Here is a 20,628-nt window from a genome sequence, read left to right as displayed (position 1 = left end):
GGACTTCAGAGACAAGTAGATACATCAGTTAGAGGAGTGCCAATTGCAAGCGTTGCACAGTATCATGGAGGTCAATTAGTACTGATCATTAATGCGGCACTGCCACGAATTGAAAGAACAAATATCACATGATGTTTCCGCGCTTAAATTGCTCAGGAGCAGTATCCATCAGAATATTTGGTGCAGTTCGAGTGCCATTCACACTAGCCCCTTCTTCATTCCGAATGATCTTCAAACGTCATGTACACCTACTTCGATGTTGGTTGAAGGCACCAGTTGTCTTGTACGTTATGTAAAACGTACGCAAGTCGAATGACATGATGAGGTCTTTTATAAACACTATAGTAATTGATTCAGGAGTTTTGTCGAGGCGTCAGGAAAACATGTATAGAAATAAGCATATCGATCAACTCCGCAACGAACTGCATATCGTGCGATCAACCACTGTAACAACGCAAAAGAAACACGACTCACTGTTGCGACATGCTCAGTCTGCCAAGCTAACCTGGAGAGGGTTAATGGCAGTACAGGTTGGAGCCGAAGTCCTATTGGTACAAGGCTCAAAGGTGAGTCGTGGGGTTGAATACAGAGCGAACGACTCGTACTCACACCCGTCGTACATGCAAGGCCTGTGCAGCATGTGTCATTTTCCGGGCTGCTCGAGCCACATAGCCCGTTTAAAGTCGCACATGCGCTGACAGACATAGATGTTGTCAAAGACGCGACAACTGCGAGGAGGAATGAGAAACGCATGGCTCGTGCTAGGTGATGTCAAGAGAAACAGTAGCTCTGATTCTGTCAGTGGCAGTTAGCATTAGGAAGACGGCTTGCATTTATATCCCAGTAGAAAAAATGTTTTTTGAAAGTACTCGGTACTTGTATCAGAATGGATTGCGCTTGCCAACGGACTTCAGGGTGAGGGTATAGGCAGAACTAAAGGTTGGCGGATAAACAATCCAGAGCATCTGAACTGCAGACGTACGAACTTGACACAACCGCCAGCACTAGGCTACATAGTGGTTCGGAGACATACCTTATAGTAGGCAATGCCTAAAATAGTGTCAAACCTAGTCACGGTCAACATGTTAAGCACAGCTGAATGCATGTAGGCGCAGAAGGCATGGGCGGGATCCAAGACCTACTAGCGCTTTCGTGGCATCTGGTCCAGGAAAGTCCTCGTACAAACCGATAGAGAGGTCACCGTACGTGTCAAGAAATCTGGGCCCTCCATGGAACCGGTAAGCATCTGCTTCTGATACACGTAGCTTAGATGCCAGGAACTCAACTAGACCCGTCACCCGAACCACATGATACTATACATAGCTGTGGAGTGGTATCAATATTTGCCCGAACCACGACCTAGACTTTGTATGCTGGATCCGACCGTACGCATCGGCAGTGAAGACTCTCGAAAGATACTTGATGGTTGTCTGTATGTACTAGTACTCAGCGTTACTGGTGCTACTACGCACCATATATTAGGGAATACTAGGAAGGGAAAGGTCAGGGACGTACTTTCCAAGAGACGAGCTGATCCAAAGAGAGGCACTCATTCCGATGACGAGTAATCCCCATATGGTTCCAATTTTGTCAAGGTAGCTGTAGTGTGGTTCGGAACCACCAGGGTGGTGTTGCAGAATAAGTATTGTCGACGTCACGGGGCAAGTTCCCGGCCAATAGTCGATCGGGGTTTCAAATCAAGGTAAGGAGTGATTAGTCACGGTTAAGTGCCTTCCTGTAACTATCATGATCCTCTTGACTGCGAGCTCTCGCATGAGGATACCTGGAGGTCTTCTATTGATCACTTGACTACACACTACGATTACTATGCAGTGTTAGGTTACAAAGGGCCAGGTGAAAATAGCCGCAGCCGTGAAGTGGCATTACTAAAACCTCATCCTCTGGCGCCCGCAAACAGATAATAATTACTACTCTCATTATTCATAGGACCTAACCGGGCCATAGCTCCACCAAGCTACTGCCTCTGTCGTGGATACTCCTGCACGTGGGCTAACCCCGGACCCCAACATTTCGCCCTCTACCTCCAATGATCTCGGAGACAACACCAGATCTCATAAATCACTCCCAGAGTTACCAGCACCCCCTGGTGACATTAGATTTGGAAGACAAGTCTCAGGGACTTCGCCTGCCCGCGATAGTGACTGCTGAAGTTCTTTCATTTATGTTGTTTTGTTTCATTGGGATTAATTTGATCTACGACTGATCATAAATAGATCATTTGATGCATGTTTACAACTGGACACGGAATTTGAATTCAAACTTTTGGAGTCTGCCGTGTGCATGAGACTTATAAAGCCATCTTCATCTTCCCCGCAGTCTGTAAGATCAGGCGTGTACAGATCACCAGATTCGCGAACACATTTCGGTAGGAAGCAATATTGCTGCAAACATAAACAGCGCAGCAGACACAAAGATAGCTATAGGAAACAGTGGAAGAATGCATCCGGACCGAATACTATGTAGATAGTTTGAAATATTGGAGAGTCCAAAAACAAGGTAGTGCAACTCCTAAGGGTTGTCCATAAACTATGTACGGTTAGTATCGAGGAGACACAAACAATAATCAGTAAGAGATAAGGAGTGGGGGTAAGGTACTAGGATCTATGACATGAACATTGACAGAGTGAAACCAAGTATTTATACTGTAGAAAGAAAAAACTAATGAGTGTCGTCAGGAGTTATGCGCAGATCAGAACAAGTAAGTCAAAGGTATATTGCACGGAAGGTATATTGCACGGGGGCTGTCAGACAGCACCTTAGGATGAATTACAACGATGGTTCTGTCGGAATAGTATCCACCAAAAGACCCACTATGACGAAGAAAGCTAACGCAGAGCCACACGCTAGGGAAAGGGCACCGAACCAGGCACTCTTGGCCAATGCAGCTTGGGCTGAGGTTTCGAAGATCGTGATGTATGCAGCAGCCCCCCTACTAAGCATGCTGGAATTGCAGAAGCATGTATCGTAGATGTCGGAATACTGGAGAATGCATGTCGTGATCACCCAGCCGGAATTTGTAATGGCCAGCAGTTTGCCCATCCTTCGTAGGCAGTGCCAGAGTGCCAGAGAAACACGTGCAGACAGTGGTTCTTGTCGAGGCGGTGATTCTCGTGCAGACGATGGTTTTCGATTGGAATAAGCTGCAGAATAGTGGGCGAGAATACTGGAGATCAGGAGCATCATCCAAATGATAGTCGATACGGCTCCATAAATAAAGTAACTCAGAGATCGACACCCCATGCCCTGCTTGAATTTAGCCAACATGATATCACATATACCAGAGGAAACGCACTGTCGTAGGGGTGAACCACTCTATTATAATCGCTCCTCCAACTGTTCCCCATTGTAACGCAAGCGAAACACATGACGCGAAAGCCATTCTTGTGAACACTCCAGGCACCCAGTGGCTGCGCTGCGCAGTTATCGCACAATACGCTCTGATTTGCTCATGAGTCCCACGTCGGTTGTCGGGGTGGATAGCAGATCTTAAATCGCTGGCCCACACACCATCCTCGTCGGGTTTATTGACGGGAATACGGTTTCGAACCTTCTCTGATGCCGCTTCGAACACCTGGAACATTGTGTCTGCTGTGTTTGCCCATGGCAACGAGCGCGAGTAATTAAACACCGGAGGAGTGAGGAGTTCGTCTGGAGACATCACTTCATGATCCTGAGCAGTTATGGTTAAAGCTCTTTGGGTGGAGGTTCCAGCAGGAACATTTGTCGATTCCGTGTGCGCATGTTCGTCGGCACGATCATAAGCTGCTTGTAAGCGATTGAAATCGCATTTCGGGGATAGTACCAGCCATCCAGCTACTATTGGAACCAACCATAGCCACATTGAACCAGTGGCTCCACCGTCGGCCTGAGTGCTTGTAAAAGCATTTGACGGTGAATTGGCTATAGACAGGATATAGGCGATAATGACCCAGGCAATGGAGGTTGCGGACGCAGCTGACCACTTATGAGTGTAGTTCATCTGCTGAGATAAAATTTTCCACCAGCAGTCGTTTTCCGGAAGGACAACAAGAGAGGCGAAGTCAATGGAATGCAGATCTAGCGGGACTTGCTGAAGGCTGCTGACAATGGAGAGTGCGAAATGTGAATTGGGATATTTCACCGGCAATTGACGAAATCGGTGATTGATCCAGCGAGAATTGAGGAGGGTGACGAATAGAGAGTAACCAGCAAGTACTGGTGAGCCGACGGTCAAAATAGCAGACATGATATCATCAGACCTGTACTGTGCCCCAAAGGGGAGCTGCGAAATCAATGCAAGATATGGCAGTAGCCACGAACTGAAATCTTGCGAAAGTGCAAGCCACTGGAAATCCCGCGTGTTCCCACAGACAGAGGTGCACAGCGAGTAGCTGATCGCTGCCGCGTCGGAAATATTCGACACGGGATAACCGTTGCTATCGAGGAGGCCAACTAAATTATTGGTAAGACTTGCATTCGTCGTGATGTCGCTGAAACACTGAGACAAGTCCAGTCCAACGACTTTGTCGACGGAGTGCACCAATAGTAAGAGAGTTACTAGTAGGCAGGGGGGATGGGTCAGAAAGCAGAAAGCTACGTGCAATTTATTGCACTTACATGCCTGAGAGCTGTGTAAACGCATTCTTTTTCAGCTACCCAAGGTAGATGCGATGCGTACGAATATCCTCGGTGTACTAGAAACCAGCACCGCGGCCTTTAGTAGCGCCAGTATTTCATAGAAAATGACTCACTAAATTGCTGTAGAAAGGAACAGAGGGCAATGTCAAGAATCAAGACATTGTGCGTGTTTTATATGTGCGCGAAGTCACCGCGACCTCAAATGATAAGGCCCACATCGCCATGGCTATCTGCAATAGATTCATTCCTGTGTGCATCTGTCAATGAAGGTTACGTGGATAGGTGTAAAGACAAGATAAATTGACTAGCGCTCATACCCGAGCCTGCCAGTGAATGCATTACCGTCGGAGATACCCACCTCAACACTACTTACCCAAGGACCAACTCCAGGTTTCAACGAATAACCTATGAGCACAGACCACGTCTTTATGGTTCGCCTGGGTAGGATATGCGTGGACATGTTCACGAAGTGATCAGCCTGAGCATGCTAGTTCAGTCGTGAATTTCGCCTGAATCTTTTGCATTATTCCCAGTGTTGTGTCATCGTGTGCATCTATTCTGCCAAATCAGCGTCTATCATAATGATCGTTAAGTTTTGGACAGCCCTTCGCTAATCAGCAGGGTATATAATTACCTCCTCTTGCTTTCCACATCACGGAGGTCGTAGCAGTGAGCACGTCGGTCTGTCGGTTGTGACCAAATTCAATGGTATGTTGCAAATAGGGTATACGTAGTGACCAGTTCATGTGCGCTAACAGACGATTTTGGTCTTATCAACAACCTTGTACGAAAACTCTTGGATTCGAAGATGCTTGTAAACGTCATGTTGACAGCGGACATACATATGACCAAAATAGGCAACGCCTCGGATCAGTTGAAGTTGGTGACCGGAACGACAGACTATATATTGCCGCACATACGAATGCATCACCCGTGCAGCAGCAGTTCCGAGTCCACTGGAAGATCGTAAGGCTGAACCGGCCATGAGACAAATGTACTGATCACGAGCGTCCGAGTCCCTGCCGTTCTGTGTATGTCATTCCGCTATCAATGTGAACACAGCAATGAGAGAAGTTGGTTGTTGATTATAAAAAAAACCCTGCCGGCATGTGCGTGTAGCAACTCCACGAATCAAATTCAGCACAGCCTCCGAACTGGTCACATGCCGAGATTTTGATGCCTCCAACTTCGCTCCCAAAAATTGACGGTCCCACTCCGCTCCGCTTTGCAGTGTGCCGGCAGCAACAATTTCACGGCTGGAGTTTATCGTGTCCGTCAGTTTCTCATACAAAGTGGGAGGAACTCTGGCTGTGCAGAATCGCGGGAGTGACAGTCATTCAGATCAGGAATATATTCGCAGCACGGAACAGAATTTCAAGTTGGACTGGGATGGAAGGGTCGGGAAAAGATGAACTGCAGCGTGTTGACGAGGGGTCGATCGCCGCTTGCAGCAGGTTGGGAATATGATTACGGATCATGATGCAAATGATGATAGCCTGAGGACTTGGAACATTGACCCGACGTTATTATTGGGCCTGGAACCTTGGTTCAACGTACCAGTGGCCACGATTTGTCTGGCGAGAAACGGATGCGGCCAATGCGGATGCACGTGACTCGGACTAAGTATCTGACTCGGGACTTATCACTACACCGGGCACCCCGTGGAAAGTTCACTTGCGCGTTCTTTTTTCTCCTGCTTTGATGTCTTCGAAGGGTATCCCGTATGAGGAGTGTATTGTCAATGAAGAGTGTGCTATGATGCAGGAGGAGGAGTGGGAAGTACTAAAGGTGCGTTCGAAATTAAAGTACGGGATTAAATGCTAATGGCTGGACGAGCAGTCGATCTACCCAGACGTGTGTATATCCAACGATGCTGGGCCCTTTGGGCGTACGGTCAAGCTAGAGATCCCGGTAGAATTGTCACCCGCACGGAGTGTGTCTATCGTATCATCTCAAAATCACTCTCACACAAGCCCGCTTACTGCACTGCCGCCTTTCTTGCTTGCATTGAACCTTCCGCCAGAGTACCCGTTGCGTGCACCACCCCGTATTACATCGCTGATGTGCACGCATGGATGGTATACCAGCAGTGACCTGTACACGCAGCTCGCTGGAATGTGGACGCATGATTCGCCAGGGGTTCTCTATGCCTGGGTAGCATTCATCAGCGGAGCAGAGTTCTTGGAACCCGGGAACATCACGATAATCAACCCCTCCCTCCTTCCACTGCTCGAATCCTACAACACCCACGCCCAAGATGCTGCATTTGGTGAAACGTCGTTTCCCTGCGCGATATGTTTGTCTGCACACAAAGGAAGGCATTGCGTTCGACTTGCATGTACCCATATATTCTGTCGTTCGTGCCTATCAGATTTCTGGGGGTCGTGTATAAGGGAGGGTGATATCGGTCGTGTCGGGTGCCCTGATCCTGTGTGCGTAAAAGCGGGACACGAGGCTAGCGAGGAGGACATAGCAAGAGTGGTTGACGAGGAAGAGGTGAAGAGGTGGAAGTGGCTCAGAGCCAAGAGGGCGTTAGAGCGGGATCCTGGGATGGTGCATTGTCCTGTAGCGCTGTGCCAGACGCCTGTACCGAGTCCGGAAGAGGACGAAGATAGCGGGTGGGGGAGGTTACGTACGTGTCCGAGGTGCGGGTTTGTGTTTTGTGCGTTTTGTAGGCGAACGTGGCACGGGCCGATCAGCGACTGTCCGTTGCAAATGACGGAATCGTTTGTGATGGAGTATGTGGGGTTGGCAGAGGGGGATGTTAGACGGCTTGAGATCGAGAGACGGTGGGGTAGAAGGAATGTTGAGAGGCTTGTTTTGAAGTACGAGGAGGATCGATTGACTCGTGAGTGGATTTCGAGGTGTAGTATGGGATGTCCTGGATGCGGGGTTCAAGTGGAGAAGAGTGTGGGGTGTAATCATGTGAGTATTTAACGTTCTTCTGTGAATCCCCCTTTATTACCCCAGATGCGCAGATGACATGCATAAAGTGTAAACAACATTTTTGTTATTTATGCGGAGAGAAGCTATCACCATTGGAACCATACAAGCATTTCAATACTATAGGAAAGAGTTGTTTCGAAAAGTTGTTTGATGATATCGATAGTGACCTAGTCTAGTCGGGTCGCTCGTTGGTCTGTGCAGTGACTCTTTGTAATTTTATAAAATTGAAACCCAGCGGTGCATTTTCAACGTCGTCAACGTCGTCGTCGTCCTCCTCCACCTTGACTTGCTCTTCTTACTTTCTTTCCTTTCTTTTCTCTTCTCTTTCTCTCGACGCACAGCGTGATACCAGTTTAAATCACAATTTTAAGTTCCAACTTGGTAATTCTTTTTCGTGCGTCGGGATACCCCCATCCCTCCTATTAAATTTCAGAAACATACCCCTCTTACTCCTCTCTCTCTCTCTTATCCTACAACAATGGACATTTACTCAACTTCCTTCACTCATCCACGTCGCACACGCCATAGTCACTCAGAATTCCCAAATTCTCTTCCACCCGACCCAGCACCTCCAGAAGATGTCGACAAACTCGTTATACACGCAATGTCCATCCACAACTTACACATTTCCTATCTACTTCCAGACCATACTCACCGCGGTTGCAACTTTTATATCTCCGGTCCTTACCAGCAGGTCATGGCTGCCCGTGGTATGCTACTCAAGGACTGTCCAGTTCAGGTCCGTCTCTCTCTCTTTTTCTCTTCAATTATCTCATCTTTTGCACAGCATCGCACAGCAATCAAAGTCGCCCGCGCTGATATCCTAGACGCTCCTGCCTCAAAACCAACCCTCAAATCCGACGTCCGTCGAAAACTGGACGACATCGCAGGCGCTACTCTCGCTCATATCGCTGTAGTAAACTCCCCTCTTGCCCTTAGTAGCCGAACTCCCCCAGACGGCGTAAATAGCGCAGGTTGGAGCGGTCTCGAAACAGAACGTGTATGCGAACTCGTCATCACAGGTCAGGGCGACGCTACGGAATTAGCAAGGGTCCGTTTATTGGTCATGCTAGACGAACTCGTACGTTACACCCCTTTTCTTCTCATTTCATCTTTGGCTGACGTATTAATGCCCTTAGAGCGGTCTTCATTCCGAAATGTGCGAGATCGACCAGAAGCTCCATGCGATCGTCGCAGGGAGGAAGAGACACGTCCTCCAGAGCATCCAGGAGGAGACTGCTACAAATATTTACTTCCCTTCCCCCTTGCAGGCATTGGTGGGCCCTGATATCATTTCAAACACGACACCTACACCCGGAGTGCGCCAGGGTCAAAACATCATATGGATCACCGGCGAGTTCTTTGGAGTACAAAGAGCGAGGGACATGTTGTACCAGTTGTCCGTTAACAAGGTCCGTCTGTCAGCCAACCCTTATGCGTCTTTCTAACGTCTCCTCAGAGAAAATCCGTCATCTCGCGCGACACCGTCATCGTCCCTCGCAAACTCGACTGGATGGTCCTCGACCGAGCAGAAGACCTCAAGTCTATCATGAGCGACAATGCTACATTTGTCCAATTCCCGCCTATAGGTAGCTCCGCCAGCCTCATCACCGTCTTCGGGGACCACCGTGTGAATGTGCAGCGTACAATTCGGTCTATAATGCAACTCGTACGTCTTCTTCTCTTCTTTATTTAATATCATTCAGTACATCTGGGACTTCAGGCCTGCCAATACTACGTCGCATCGTTCTGGCTCCTACCCATCCAGTTCAACGTCCTCCTCCCGCCTACAACCCTCAACTCTTCCCAAGTGACCACGCTCCTGAAGCAAATCTCACTCACGACTGGTGCAGAAGTCGTGTTCAAGAGCATGTGCTTCGAGATGCATGGTCTAGAGTACGAGGTACGCGCTGCGGTGAATATGATTCTAGAATTGGACATCGTCAAGGTGCGCCTTATTCCCTCGCCAAGTTGAGCATGCACTGACACAATCCAGGCATTCCACCACGAGATTCGCTTCCAAGTCGAGCTAGCCAATGAGCACCGAGAATTCATCTCAGGGAAGAAGAACGGCAAGATCAACAAAATCATGCAGACGACGAATGTCAAGATCAAATTTGAGACATTCAACGATCACAACTTCCTTATTGATGTTTCTGGCAACGACGCTTCCGTGCTCACTGGTCTCACTCTCTTGCAAGAAGAGCTTCCGGCGGAGATATCCTTCCATGTACCTGAGGCGTACCACAAACGCATCATCGGGATTGGCGGCCGAAATATCCAGCGGATAATGAAAAAGTATGGGGTGTATGTCAAGTTTAGCAACGCAGAGGAGTTTGCGGCTCTGGGAGGGTACAATGATAATGAGGACAATGTGGTGGCGAGGACGCCCTCGAAGAATGCGACCAATCTGGAGAACCTGAAGCAGTCGGTGATGGAGATCGTGAATCCGAAGGTGCGTCCGGCTTTACCCATCACCCGTTTGTCCCCTCTTTCCCTTTATCTATTTCCATCCCTTTACTCTTGGCATCTGGGAGGTGGGTGCTGACGAGGCGCAGGACAAGGACTATGTGAACGAGACGCTATCAATTCCCCGGCGATACCACCGCGTGCTGCTTGGCGAGAAGGCAATATTCATACACGATATCGAGACCAAGACCAACTCGCGCGTACGATTCCCTGACAAGGAGACCTCTTCGGATGTAGTAACGATTTTTGGCCCCGAGAGTCAGGTGCAGATCGCTGCTGCGATGTTGCTGGTACGTATTCTTTGCTATGTCGAGTTTGGTTCTGACGTCAGAGCAGGAACACGTCCCCTTCGAAGCAGACATGGCGGTCCCACCCAGCGCTGATCTACCCAAAGTCTGTGCATCCGCCGACTTCATAACCTTCGTGGAGCGCATCAAGCGCGAATTCCAAGTGATCATCACCCCGAACGTCAAAGCATCTACGTCGAGCCCCACCAATGGCGCCTCTGCGTCGTCAGTCGCGGTCGGAGACGTGGGCGAGTACTCGTTCAAGTTCCATTGCCAGAGGAGCAATTCAGATTTCTTGCTCGCGGCAAGGGAGTTGTTGGAGCAGTTCTTGCTGAACCATAATGTCCATGTGTACCCGTCGCCCACGGCACATACGCATAAACGAGGTGATTCGTTCGCGGAGGCGTTCCCGCACTTTGATAGTAAGGTGTTGTCGACTGCGAGGAGGCATGGTGTGTGTCTTTGGTGTTTTTTTACGTAGGTGCTAACGATTTTGATTTTATAGAATCGGTTGAACTTACCCGTTCGGAGATACTGGGCGATCGGAGGTTGAGGATGGCAAACTCATCGCCAGACGTAAAAGCATTGTTTAATGCTCCTGCATACATATACGACCTGGAGGAGCATGAGGACTCTCAATCAGCATATGGTCCGCCAGGAACGGGCCTCGATTACTGGACACCGCTACCCCCCGATCGTAAGTCGCCTATCTCCGATCCCAAACCCTTAATGACACAGACTCAGGGCACGGGGATGGCTACACGACCACGAAATACCGAAGACGCGCTCAAGCGCGGGTCAGACTCGCTGCTCGAGTCAAAAATTAAGGAACAGATCAGCAAGCCCCGATCATTGCAGAACCGGGCGCAGTCGCTCGACCTCACGTATTCGCTCTCTCGTATCACAGAGGCGAGCAATAGGCTACCGCAGCCTGAGTCGCCTACGACGTCGACAGCGGGTGGAGATTCGAGTCCGACGAGTGCTACGGCGCCGTCGTTCCCGAGCGTGTATGGTCCGCGGTCATCAGCTGTCATTGGCTCCTCGTCGCAGCGAGCTGCGATGAGGAGCGATGCTGATGTTGTTGATGAGGTTTCGAGGGTGATGTCGAACCTCGGGTTGTAACTGCATCTGTATCGTTTTCTTCTTTTTTTTTGTTCTTCTGCTCTCGCTCGCACGCGATCAGTCTCAGTCTGCTCTGCCTAGGGACTATCCAGCACAGGATCTATTCAAAATGTACCAGGAGATCTTCTCTACGTTCCCTTCACATCTCGCACTCATCATGACTGATATCACGCATCCGAACCCACATTGATGTTTTTTTTTACTTCCTTGTCTACAATCAACACTAGCGCTCGATCTAGTTGTTTATCGGTTCCGTTGCTCTGTCCTATACGTGGTTCAACCTGCTCGCTCACTCCATATTCTTTTGTACATTACATCGAATGATATTTCTACAGTAGTGGGGCTGGTCATATTGTTATCCTTCCACTAATAGAACTATTTAACTTGATCCCTAGAGCACGATCCATGGTACCTCGTACAAGACGAAATCAAAGAATTCTTGTTCCATTAAAGATTGGTACTCTCCTGCGAACTCGTCAGCTGCGTTTTGTTTCTGGGCACGGCCCGAGGAGCGGGGGCTGAGGTAGCTGAAGTGGTTGGTGAGTACTGAGAAGGTCTTCTTGGTGGACTTCGGCTCGGGCTGTAAGTGGATGCGAGATGCGGTGAAGAGTAAAATTAAACGTAACGTAACGCACCCTGATAGCGAAACCAACGTAATTCGCGGGTAGACCGTACCGAAGCACGCTCTCGACAAATAGCCGAAGGATCTTGAGATGCACGAGGATCTGGAAAGACTCAGAGAAATTGGTCCGAGATAGTCGTAGAAGCTCTGTCTGTGAGGCGGTGAGAACGAGGGTTTTTTGCGTTGGTGGCGATGGTGAGCCTTACCCAGAGTTCTTTCTCTGTTGTGTCTGCTAATTCGAGCTCGTCTCCTTCTTTGGCTATTTGTTCTTCTGAGAAGGTAAAGTCTCGAACGATGAACCTGGTGGGATATTATTGGATGTTGTGAGTACGGTGGGTGGAATTGGACGTACTTGTTTTCACGACATTTCTGGAGAAACTGGTCATGTACGCGTTTGAAGATGACTACGCCGAAGAGGGTGTATTCGCTATCTGATGCTATAGGTCTTTTATGGGGTATATGAGCCTTTGCGCAGAGGTATGGATGGTACATACGATGACGAACGGGGGACGACCATGTTAGTCAATCGCTCGTACTTCAAGCTCCATTCCTTTACGAGAATTCTGGGGTGGATATTGAATCGCTCGAGTCGGCATGTGTTCATGTAGGAGTCACCTACTTTGGTACAGCAACTAGGCATGTTTCTAGGTATTCGGAGTCCTGGATGACGTCTTCTTCGGATACTAGGCCTACGAGGGATCGTACGGAGAGGTTTCCGCTGTGTTGAGGAGTGATTAGCGCTGTGCTATGCGTTGAGTTTCGTGCTTACGTTTTCTTGCGCTGCATCTGAACCAGGGAGCCCTTTACGATATTGTAGTTGTTTAGTTTGGCCTTCATCACATTATCTATGGAGGCCATTTCCTTGGACGGAAATGAGTAACCTTCCCCTGCAGGAGTGATGCACGGCAAACACTAGTACCTTGTTCAGGACATCGACCATTTCTCGCAAGCTCCGTTGTACCCCATATCGACTATCGTTCCATTTCCAACCCCGAAGTACATATTCGTCGACGCTGCCCTCATTCACGAGGAGGTGTTGGACAAGCTTGGTCGGGTCGTTATTCAGCAAGTTGCGGAGTGTGTCCACAATCTTTGCGACAGTCGCCGTAAAGAACGCGTCTTGTTTTGGCAGCTCCTCTGACAGGGCGATCAGGGAGTCTAATGTCCCTGTCTACACGACGATTCATGAGATGCCTTGGCCCCTGCCCGATGAGTACGAAATGAAGGACCTTGAATGAGGGAATGCCAAGTTCTGCTACTGTCGTAAGTTGAGGTAGCTTGCTTGTGATTTCTGGTAGGAGACCCTCGGAGTCACCATCTTGCGGTACTGCGATCAACCAAGTGCTTTGGTCGGATGGCATGTCGTACTTTGTTGGATTCAGTCACGACGTTCACTGCACCGAACGCTATACCGCCCAATATGGACTTAAATGGTGAAATCAATGCAAATTCAAAAAATATTATTCTTTAAAATTCAACTGCCATGTTGCTGGCCTTGCTGAGTCGGAATGGCGTGAATGTAGCTGGGAAACGCTTTTCGATAACTTCCTTGACGGTCAAGAGGGCTTTTTCAAGATCGATGTCGACGCCATTGTTGTTATCACCATCGCAGCTGCAGCAGTTGCTGCCTTCTACTGATACCAAACATGTATCGATCCTGGACTCTAGCTGGTTTATGCCCAATTCCCCGCGGAAGGCCAATGAGGAATTTCAAGAGAAGCGCATCCCTGGTGCGCAGTTTTTGGACCTTGATGAGGTGTCCTCTCCCCATGAACTTGGCCTCAAACATATGATTCCGAGTGAACGTCACTTTGCCGATGCCTGCGGTATGATCAATTAGTGACTTGCAGGCTGCAATCACATTTCCTAATGCTCTTTTTTTCCATAACAGAGGCCTTCGGAATCGACCCCACTTCTCATGTAATTTTGTACGGTTTCACACTTCTCCCATCAGAGTGTAACCGTTGAACTATATCATTGCGCAGATATGATACGCATGGAGTATTTTCATCACCACGTGCACTCTTCATGTTTAGAGCGTTTGGCCACGAGAAATCGAGTATCCTCGACGGAGGTCTGCCACGTTGGGAGGCAGAGGGTTTTCCAATTGAGGCTAACGCCCCAGCTCGTACCAGTAAATCCGTTTATCCCACTCCTGTCTTCGATAAGGGAATGATACGGTGTGAGTGATTCATGTTCGCTATCCTCCAATGTCGTCCAAGCTCGCGGCCTCCAACAGCCTACGATCAAATGGTGTCAAACTCATTTACGGATCTTCACTCGGACCCAGCCGTTGAGCTCGTTATTGACGCTCGTTCCCGTGGTCGGTGAGCAAACCTAATAGCGAACTTTACGGGCAGAGTTTTACAGTTCCGTACGCTTGTAGATTCCTAGGCACAGACCCAGAGCCGCGGCCAAGGCTTATCATCTGGTCACATTCCTCATTCGTTCTCATTGCCATTCACTGCATTCCTGCAGACTCGTAACATCCCTAATTCGTCCGTACAATACACCACCTTCCTATCTCTTCCGGATTTACGGAATGCATTGGTGAGCCACGTAGGCGATCACGCGGAAGCCGTCATGCAAGGCAAACGACCAATCATCACATCCTGTGGAAGTGGTATGACTGCGGGAGTCCTCTGGTTAGGACTGAAGTTATTGAGTGTCCCAAATGTAGCATTGTATGATGAGGTGAGCCATGATCTGCGCGAGATTTTTGCGGGTTATTAATGTTTGCCAGTCTTGGACCGGATATGCGAGTCGGGCATCTAGCAAGATCGAGAAGGCGGAAAACTAAATCTTCCCTTTTTTTTAATCCTTGCCACAAATATGGAAGACCTTGAAATGTGTTCTCGTTGAAATCAACTATCTGTCATTATGTTGGTGCGTCATATACATGAGCTACTAATGTGGTGCTACATAACCATTTGCTATTTCCATGTTTTCCTGCTATTAATGTGGACCTAAGATATACAGTGATCTGCCGAATCCTCCACGGCTAAAAATACGATACTCAACAATTACCCACGCTGTCCGTGGATTAACAACTTTTTTTTTCTCTCAAAATTCCGGATGACGATCTATAACGGTCATTAATCCCCTTATACCTTTAGCTGCTTCAATTTCAACGGGTCTCTGTGCATCAGGCCTGCATGATCGAGCTACCGTCGCCGAATAATGAATCTATGGGAGGATTCGATCTTGGTACTAATTAACACGGAACGGGACACTCACTATGACTTTGAATTTGTCGCGGCGCTGGTATCTAGGATTGCCGGATCTCGCAGTCCCATCTAATGACGTGGGTTAGCAGCGAATGGGACAAAGATGCAGGATGTGCTGACTTTTCCTCGAGGAGAACATTACCGCCCATCTCCCTTGCTGTCGAATACAAGCCCTTTCGAGCTAGATTGACAAGTCTTCCAGCATCGACACCCCCTTTGCAGGTGAACTCGTCCTTGTGCTCCACTCTAGGACCAACAGTTGTTGGTCTCAAATCCGCTAAACATGCGTGTGTACGCGCCGGCCCAGACGAGCTCTCGACGCGTTCAGTCTCCAGTATATGACTTTTGTGGACTTGATGTATCTGTATACCAAGATGATTATGACAGAAGTTGGTGAAGGCGCGATTGCAGACTTGAACCATGATAGTTGGAGAAAAGACGTCCTTGAGGGCCATGAGTAGGAGAGGTAGGAGAGCAGTTTTAAGAATAGTGATGATTACGGCGCCATTATGTGATGCTGTTGGATTTATATATGTGCGGGACTGAATTATGGCCTATTAGGACCTTTCTGCTTTCCGAGGTGTCCCACTGATGGCGAGAACCCTACCACGAGGGGCCACCAGAATTAAGAGTTGACATTTGCAAATTCCTTGAGGTAACTTTACACGATGAATCGCTGATACCCCTTAGTCCTTGGGATCGTCACATCTTGCGAAGGCCTTCATTTCTGGATATGGTGCGTCATGTTCCTTGCGACCGACAGGCGTGTAGAGCAAGGATGTACGAATTAGGATGTATGTGGTAGGACAGCATGAGGCAGAAATAAAATACACGATGGGATATGATGGCCTGGACTCTCGGCTTCAAATACAATTGTGGTGAACGAATTACGAAAAAAGATGCTGCGACTCCAAGACGGCCATGAACGGTGGAGGGCGAAACGGTGGCGCTTTACCTGACACGTGTGCCGGTCGCCCCGCATATTGCACTTCTATACGATGCGACTTTCCTTTGCGATAAAGGATTAGTGTCCAGCTGTCAAGATGTGCGTTATCAGGCAACTTCCTATTGCAATCTACATCAAATTACTCACCTTTCCAAAAGTAAAATGTTGTAACTGTTCTTCACAATCTCCTGGAGCAACTGTTGTCTGGCAAAAAGCACCGCTCTGCAATAATCGGAGCCTTGGGGCGAACGCTTCCCGAGGTCAAATATGTATGTCCCACACGTGGCCGTATCTCTGACCCGCAGGATATCAAGTTCTAGGGATGGGGAATGGCTTGATAGGAAATGATTCACAGGCCCAGGACCAGACCAACGCACCATCGTCTTCATCGATCATCGGCACAGGATCGATACACTCGCAACCTACAACCTCCCAATGATTGCTCGTTCTTTCGGCGAAACCACTTCATGGCTGCGGCGAAGAAGGTTAACCTGATAACTCTAGCAGACGCGCTAACATGAGGAAGATGCTGTTCGGTTCGATACAGTAATATAAGTAAGACTGTACTTGGCACTGCCACTCGGTAAGCAGCCTGGGGCGCGACTGCGCTATGTCAGTCCACTAAGCAGGACTAGCTGATTTGGTCAAGATAAGATCGAATGAGGCCGAGACAAGGCTCGTATAGGCATAGTATGTCATCATTTGACTCACGAAATAGGAACGCTTCACTGCACCAATAACGGCCCGTCTCTAGGCAAATATGTCCTGCTCTATGACAGTCTATGACAAGTTATGATGACACTATCGCATGTCCGTGCACGAATCGAATTTGAATCCGTAGCCGAGGACGGGTCCCTCTGAATATCCGAGCCATGCCGCAGGGCTGCGCAAGCCAAAGAATGACTTCTCGGGCAGTGCTCGGGCATGTGATTCTCATACATGAAGCAAGAATTACTTCCAGATCGCTTCGATATGGAAAAAAAATTCGCATTCTGCCGGGAATGAGTGAGGGACGATAAGGTGATCCATGACATACTCCCTTAAAAAGGAGAGCTGAGTCGCTTGACACTGGTTTTAACAGAAAAGTGCACTGAGTGCACTTGTGCTGCAGATAGTAGAATCGCACCGCGGAGTTTGGTCGCTTAGAGTCTGAGAATCCCAATTATAAATCTTATAAATCTCTGACCAAGCCAGCTCACCGACGTTGTTTATGTCTGTTAGGTTCGGAGGGTGGTCCGGGAGAGCGGCAAATGACCGAGACTTCTAAGTACCGCGGTGCCGCTGCAGACTGTACTGCGGCGGTACTTACTTACCTCCTTGACTCGGAATTTTACCAACAGGGCCTCGTGCATTCAGAACAGACGATTGCTTGGCCATACCTGCCTTATCTATTCCTCTACCTAGTTTTGACCGACTTGTACATAAGGCACACCGACCGTCACAGAGGAAGGCGATCAGGGCGCGGCAATTTCGTGCTGTTTGACGTTTTCCTCGATAAAACCCATCAGGGCCGACACGCTGCGCCAGAAACGCGGCGACGGGCAAGATATCCTCGTTCTACATTATCCATTTTTTGCTGAGGCATTCTAATTTCTCACGTGCTGGAAGGTACTCAATCACCACGTTTGTCCAACCTACGCACTTCCCTGTAAGCGGGCCCCAAATTTTGCGCGGTAGATAGTTACCTGGTGCAGTCATTCGGTATCATAGGCCGGCGGCAATTCTTGGACGTACATTCTTGGTGGTTAGTGCTCACATGTGTGCACAGTGTGATATCGACCATGATCCCGATGGTACTAATCAATGGCACCTCTCCAAGATCTATCGTTTGCATGGGTAATCCTGCATATACAGGATTTCTGTGCTTATGATCTACAATGGCTTTACGGTAGTAAGCTCTTTGCCGCGGCTCCCGGAAACGGGAAATTGCTACACCATTTGGTTTTGCTCATGGTTTAACGATCTACACTTTTGCGCGTGTGGCAAATGCGGCGGCATGCTACCGTGATCATATCGGTAATCCGCCGTGCTTCAGTTCGCCAATCATGCAGGCCATCGTATTGGTACAATCCGCAATACCCGAGGCACACAAAGCAACCCTATTTCTTGCCGAGGCCTATCTGCACGATTTTTTCCAGTCAGTAAAATAAGCACCCGCGACAGCCCTCCTGCGAATTTATGCGCCAATCAATGTCTACTTGCAGCAGTTGGTGCAGTCTTGACGTCTCTGCCTGGCCGACTTGATCGTTGTAGATTTCCCACATCAAGTGTATCTACTCGCATTTGGTTACATTCGTCGTAACATAAATAGGCTCCAGCTTTACATCATGGACTTCAGCGTCGCACCCGTGCCGCAACCATGGTCACTGTCACCACATGCCATGAAGACAAGGCAGACCCTTTATCGCTCACCTTGGTGTCAAGCAAGGTCGGCGGGATGACACGTGGGTGATCGCTTACGTCCTTGAACTCGTATTTTGATGTGTGCCGCAACGTGGTCCGTTCATTGGAGTTCTGACTATTGCGGGAGAATACAGAACCATGAATATGTACGCAAATCTAATCTTGCGGTCTAGAATGAATATTACCCCTAAACACAGATCTGTTCTCGAATGCCTCAGTGCCTAGCAATTTTCACGCAGTTCGAAAATTTTGAGTTGTCTCCGAATCGCGCACTGAATCGCTGAACCCCTCTGAATCGCGCGCTGAATTGTCTCTGAATCGTGCACTCCGATTACCACTAATAGGTGCGCAGTAAGTAAGTAATGATGAAATGAAACGGATATTACAGAATTAACGCAAATATGTATACGAGAATCAGGTGAACGCACGCTCCTCATGACAAACTTCCTTCTGAAATGCCGTGCCTCATCGTATCATCATCCCGATCCCAATTCCCAAACACAAACTGCCCAGCATTGCTATCCTGACTTGGCTGTCTGCCAACTTATCGACAAACGTAGAAACGCTCCTACTGAGCAATCTCGTCGCAGGATCAAGGAGGCACAAAGAGAACGAAAGTAGTGATGATAAGTGTAGTGGATCAAAGCACTGCTGCGCTGGAACCCTCACGGGGTCTTCGCGCTCGCAAGAGATAGCAACATCCTGGGACAATCGAGATTCCCATTCTGCTTCCCATTTCGCTTTGTTCCATAAAGGTTCATTGGAGGACAAGGAAATGGTTTCTCGATGGGAGGCGTTTATTCCTTCTACGGCGCACTCGACTTCACGCCAGCGAAGGAAGCGCTCTGCTGCTTCGTATCGTAATGAAGAAAGGGTCTCCGGCGAGCGGAAAAGGCCATTCCGAAGAGCAGCTGCTGAACGTGGCCTGAATGAGGACATGTGGGGGCGCGAAGGGAAATGCGTATGATCTGGGCCATGCCGCATGAGTATGACAGGTATATGTGGAGTAAGTAAGTCAATGGGGCCGTCCTCCGAAGTAGACGGGCCTGTGTAATGCAAAATCAGAAGCAGCAACCACAATGCATGGAACTAATATTTACCTGAGTTGGATAGGATAATGAGCGCGGTGTGCAATGGTGACCACGGTGATGCAATTAAGTTAGCCAGAGCAGCAGATGGCTGGCATCGGGGATCAATTAATTCAGATACTGAGTGAAATGGCGACTGAATGACTGGTAAAATGGAAGATTTCGTTGACTGGGGGGAGAGGTTAACTCGAGTCAAGTCACCACACATATCATGACGTACATTGTCATCGAACTCGTGTCGTGCGAGGGATATGATTTCGACATTCTTCGCAGGCTCAAACTTCTCAAGTCCGTGGGCATCTCGATGTTCAATCCAGTCTGTGGATGCTCTTAGAATCGAACCATATTCGAAATCCTCCCATCCACTGATATCCACGACATCCTCGTTGTCGTCCAAGAGTATATGGGATACCAGCTCACGGTCATCAGCACCATTCCCTACGACTATTAACTTTAAATCTCCAAGGGTTTTTCCAAAAGGAGTGGGACGACGCAACGGAGCTGGTAGGGTCAGAGACGGTATGATAAGCCCCTGTGTACTAGAATCCCGTGAATAGTGATTAGACTGAGGCTGCGAACGCGGTGGACTGGCAGCTGCAGAAGAGAAGAAGAATGAGGAGCTGACAGAAGGTAATGAGGATACCGACTCAGAAGGGCTGTTTGGGGAAGTCGCTAGGGCGCTTGACCTTGGTGATGACGGCTGGGATTGTACTACTAGTAGGATATTCTCCGATACTTCTTGGGGAGCGTGCAAAGTTCGTATTGTCGATATGCTAATGGATGGGTTGGATTCCATGGCTAGTGACTAGAGCCAGAGCTTAGACCGTAGAAGCAGCTTAAATGATCAATCTCAAGCACTGCTGCTGTTGCCGCACGCCAC

General features: G+C 48.7%; 8 protein-coding genes across 8 annotated transcripts; 3 read left to right on the top strand and 5 right to left on the bottom strand.

Moving 5' to 3' along the window:
* Positions 1-2,787: 2,787 nt before the first annotated feature.
* DFJ58DRAFT_893770 (uncharacterized protein) lies at positions 2,788-4,642 on the bottom strand (the record flags this gene model as incomplete). The annotated part of the gene is made up of 3 exons (XM_041394816.1): positions 2,788-3,264; positions 3,314-4,557; positions 4,618-4,642. 3 exons carry the CDS (start codon positions 4,640-4,642, stop codon positions 2,788-2,790), a joined length of 1,746 nt encoding a protein of 581 aa, XP_041241119.1.
* A 1,588-nt stretch (positions 4,643-6,230) lies between these two features.
* Positions 6,231-7,837, top strand: DFJ58DRAFT_706179 (uncharacterized protein). The gene is made up of 3 exons (XM_041383725.1): positions 6,231-6,426; positions 6,478-7,563; positions 7,617-7,837. The coding sequence occupies exons 1-3, from the start codon at positions 6,340-6,342 to the stop codon at positions 7,758-7,760; spliced, it is 1,317 nt and encodes a 438-aa protein (XP_041241118.1). The 5' UTR covers positions 6,231-6,339; the 3' UTR covers positions 7,761-7,837.
* A 225-nt stretch (positions 7,838-8,062) lies between these two features.
* DFJ58DRAFT_664336 (cytoplasmic protein) lies at positions 8,063-11,462 on the top strand (the record flags this gene model as incomplete). Its single annotated transcript, XM_041382425.1, has 9 exons — positions 8,063-8,323; positions 8,372-8,665; positions 8,724-8,996; positions 9,044-9,253; positions 9,308-9,532; positions 9,581-10,039; positions 10,143-10,343; positions 10,390-10,792; positions 10,846-11,462. The coding sequence occupies 9 exons, from the start codon at positions 8,063-8,065 to the stop codon at positions 11,460-11,462; spliced, it is 2,943 nt and encodes a 980-aa protein (XP_041241117.1).
* A 391-nt stretch (positions 11,463-11,853) lies between these two features.
* On the bottom strand, positions 11,854-13,445 carry DFJ58DRAFT_664348 (ATPase V1 complex subunit C; the record flags this gene model as incomplete). The annotated part of the gene is made up of 9 exons (XM_041382427.1): positions 11,854-12,042; positions 12,098-12,235; positions 12,291-12,384; positions 12,437-12,529; positions 12,579-12,647; positions 12,704-12,802; positions 12,854-12,945; positions 13,004-13,255; positions 13,314-13,445. The coding sequence occupies 9 exons, from the start codon at positions 13,443-13,445 to the stop codon at positions 11,854-11,856; spliced, it is 1,158 nt and encodes a 385-aa protein (XP_041241116.1).
* Positions 13,446-13,567: 122 nt separating this feature from the next.
* DFJ58DRAFT_893764 (Rhodanese-like domain-containing protein) lies at positions 13,568-15,141 on the top strand (the record flags this gene model as incomplete). The annotated part of the gene is made up of 6 exons (XM_041394815.1): positions 13,568-13,910; positions 13,976-14,012; positions 14,070-14,266; positions 14,324-14,411; positions 14,493-14,778; positions 14,828-15,141. The coding sequence occupies 6 exons, from the start codon at positions 13,568-13,570 to the stop codon at positions 14,882-14,884; spliced, it is 1,008 nt and encodes a 335-aa protein (XP_041241115.1). The 3' UTR covers positions 14,885-15,141.
* A 6-nt stretch (positions 15,142-15,147) lies between these two features.
* On the bottom strand, positions 15,148-15,733 carry DFJ58DRAFT_664249 (uncharacterized protein; the record flags this gene model as incomplete). The annotated part of the gene is made up of 3 exons (XM_041382422.1): positions 15,148-15,270; positions 15,322-15,367; positions 15,411-15,733. The coding sequence occupies 3 exons, from the start codon at positions 15,731-15,733 to the stop codon at positions 15,148-15,150; spliced, it is 492 nt and encodes a 163-aa protein (XP_041241114.1).
* A 465-nt stretch (positions 15,734-16,198) lies between these two features.
* Positions 16,199-16,692, bottom strand: DFJ58DRAFT_664250 (uncharacterized protein; the record flags this gene model as incomplete). The annotated part of the gene is made up of 3 exons (XM_041382423.1): positions 16,199-16,346; positions 16,405-16,573; positions 16,635-16,692. Coding segments are annotated over 3 exons (375 nt in total), but the record flags the coding sequence as incomplete, so codon positions are not given.
* Positions 16,693-18,796: 2,104 nt separating this feature from the next.
* DFJ58DRAFT_800938 (uncharacterized protein) lies at positions 18,797-20,619 on the bottom strand. Its single transcript, XM_041390849.1, has 3 exons — positions 19,969-20,619; positions 19,761-19,917; positions 18,797-19,706 (listed from the first exon to the last, which is right to left on the bottom strand). The coding sequence occupies exons 1-3, from the start codon at positions 20,542-20,544 to the stop codon at positions 19,126-19,128; spliced, it is 1,314 nt and encodes a 437-aa protein (XP_041241112.1). The 5' UTR covers positions 20,545-20,619; the 3' UTR covers positions 18,797-19,125.
* Positions 20,620-20,628: the final 9 nt, after the last annotated feature.

Source organism: Suillus subalutaceus, assembly GCF_016647625.1.
Source record: "Suillus subalutaceus strain FC151 chromosome Unknown DFJ58scaffold_95, whole genome shotgun sequence".
Classification (NCBI taxonomy): domain Eukaryota; kingdom Fungi; phylum Basidiomycota; class Agaricomycetes; order Boletales; family Suillaceae; genus Suillus; species Suillus subalutaceus.
The sequence above is the reverse complement of the archived record's forward strand: the minus strand, read 5'-3'. Positions and strand labels throughout refer to the sequence as shown.

Bases quoted from the DNA above. Each gene is read 5' to 3' on its own strand.
- DFJ58DRAFT_706179 (XM_041383725.1), top strand. From the start codon at position 6,340: ATGTCTTCGAAGGGTATCCCGTATGAGGAGTGTATTGTCAATGAAGAG. The intron at 6,427-6,477 runs GTGCGTTCGAAA...CTGGACGAGCAG, and splicing joins AGGAGTGGGAAGTACTAAAG to TCGATCTACCCAGACGTGTG. The intron at 7,564-7,616 runs GTGAGTATTTAA...CCAGATGCGCAG, and splicing joins AGAGTGTGGGGTGTAATCAT to ATGACATGCATAAAGTGTAA.
- DFJ58DRAFT_800938 (XM_041390849.1), bottom strand. From the start codon at position 20,544: ATGGAATCCAACCCATCCATTAGCATATCGACAATACGAACTTTGCAC. The intron at 19,918-19,968 runs GTACGTCATGAT...CTCTCCCCCCAG, and splicing joins GACACGAGTTCGATGACAAT to TCAACGAAATCTTCCATTTT. The intron at 19,707-19,760 runs GTAAATATTAGT...TGCATTACACAG, and splicing joins CATTATCCTATCCAACTCAG to GCCCGTCTACTTCGGAGGAC.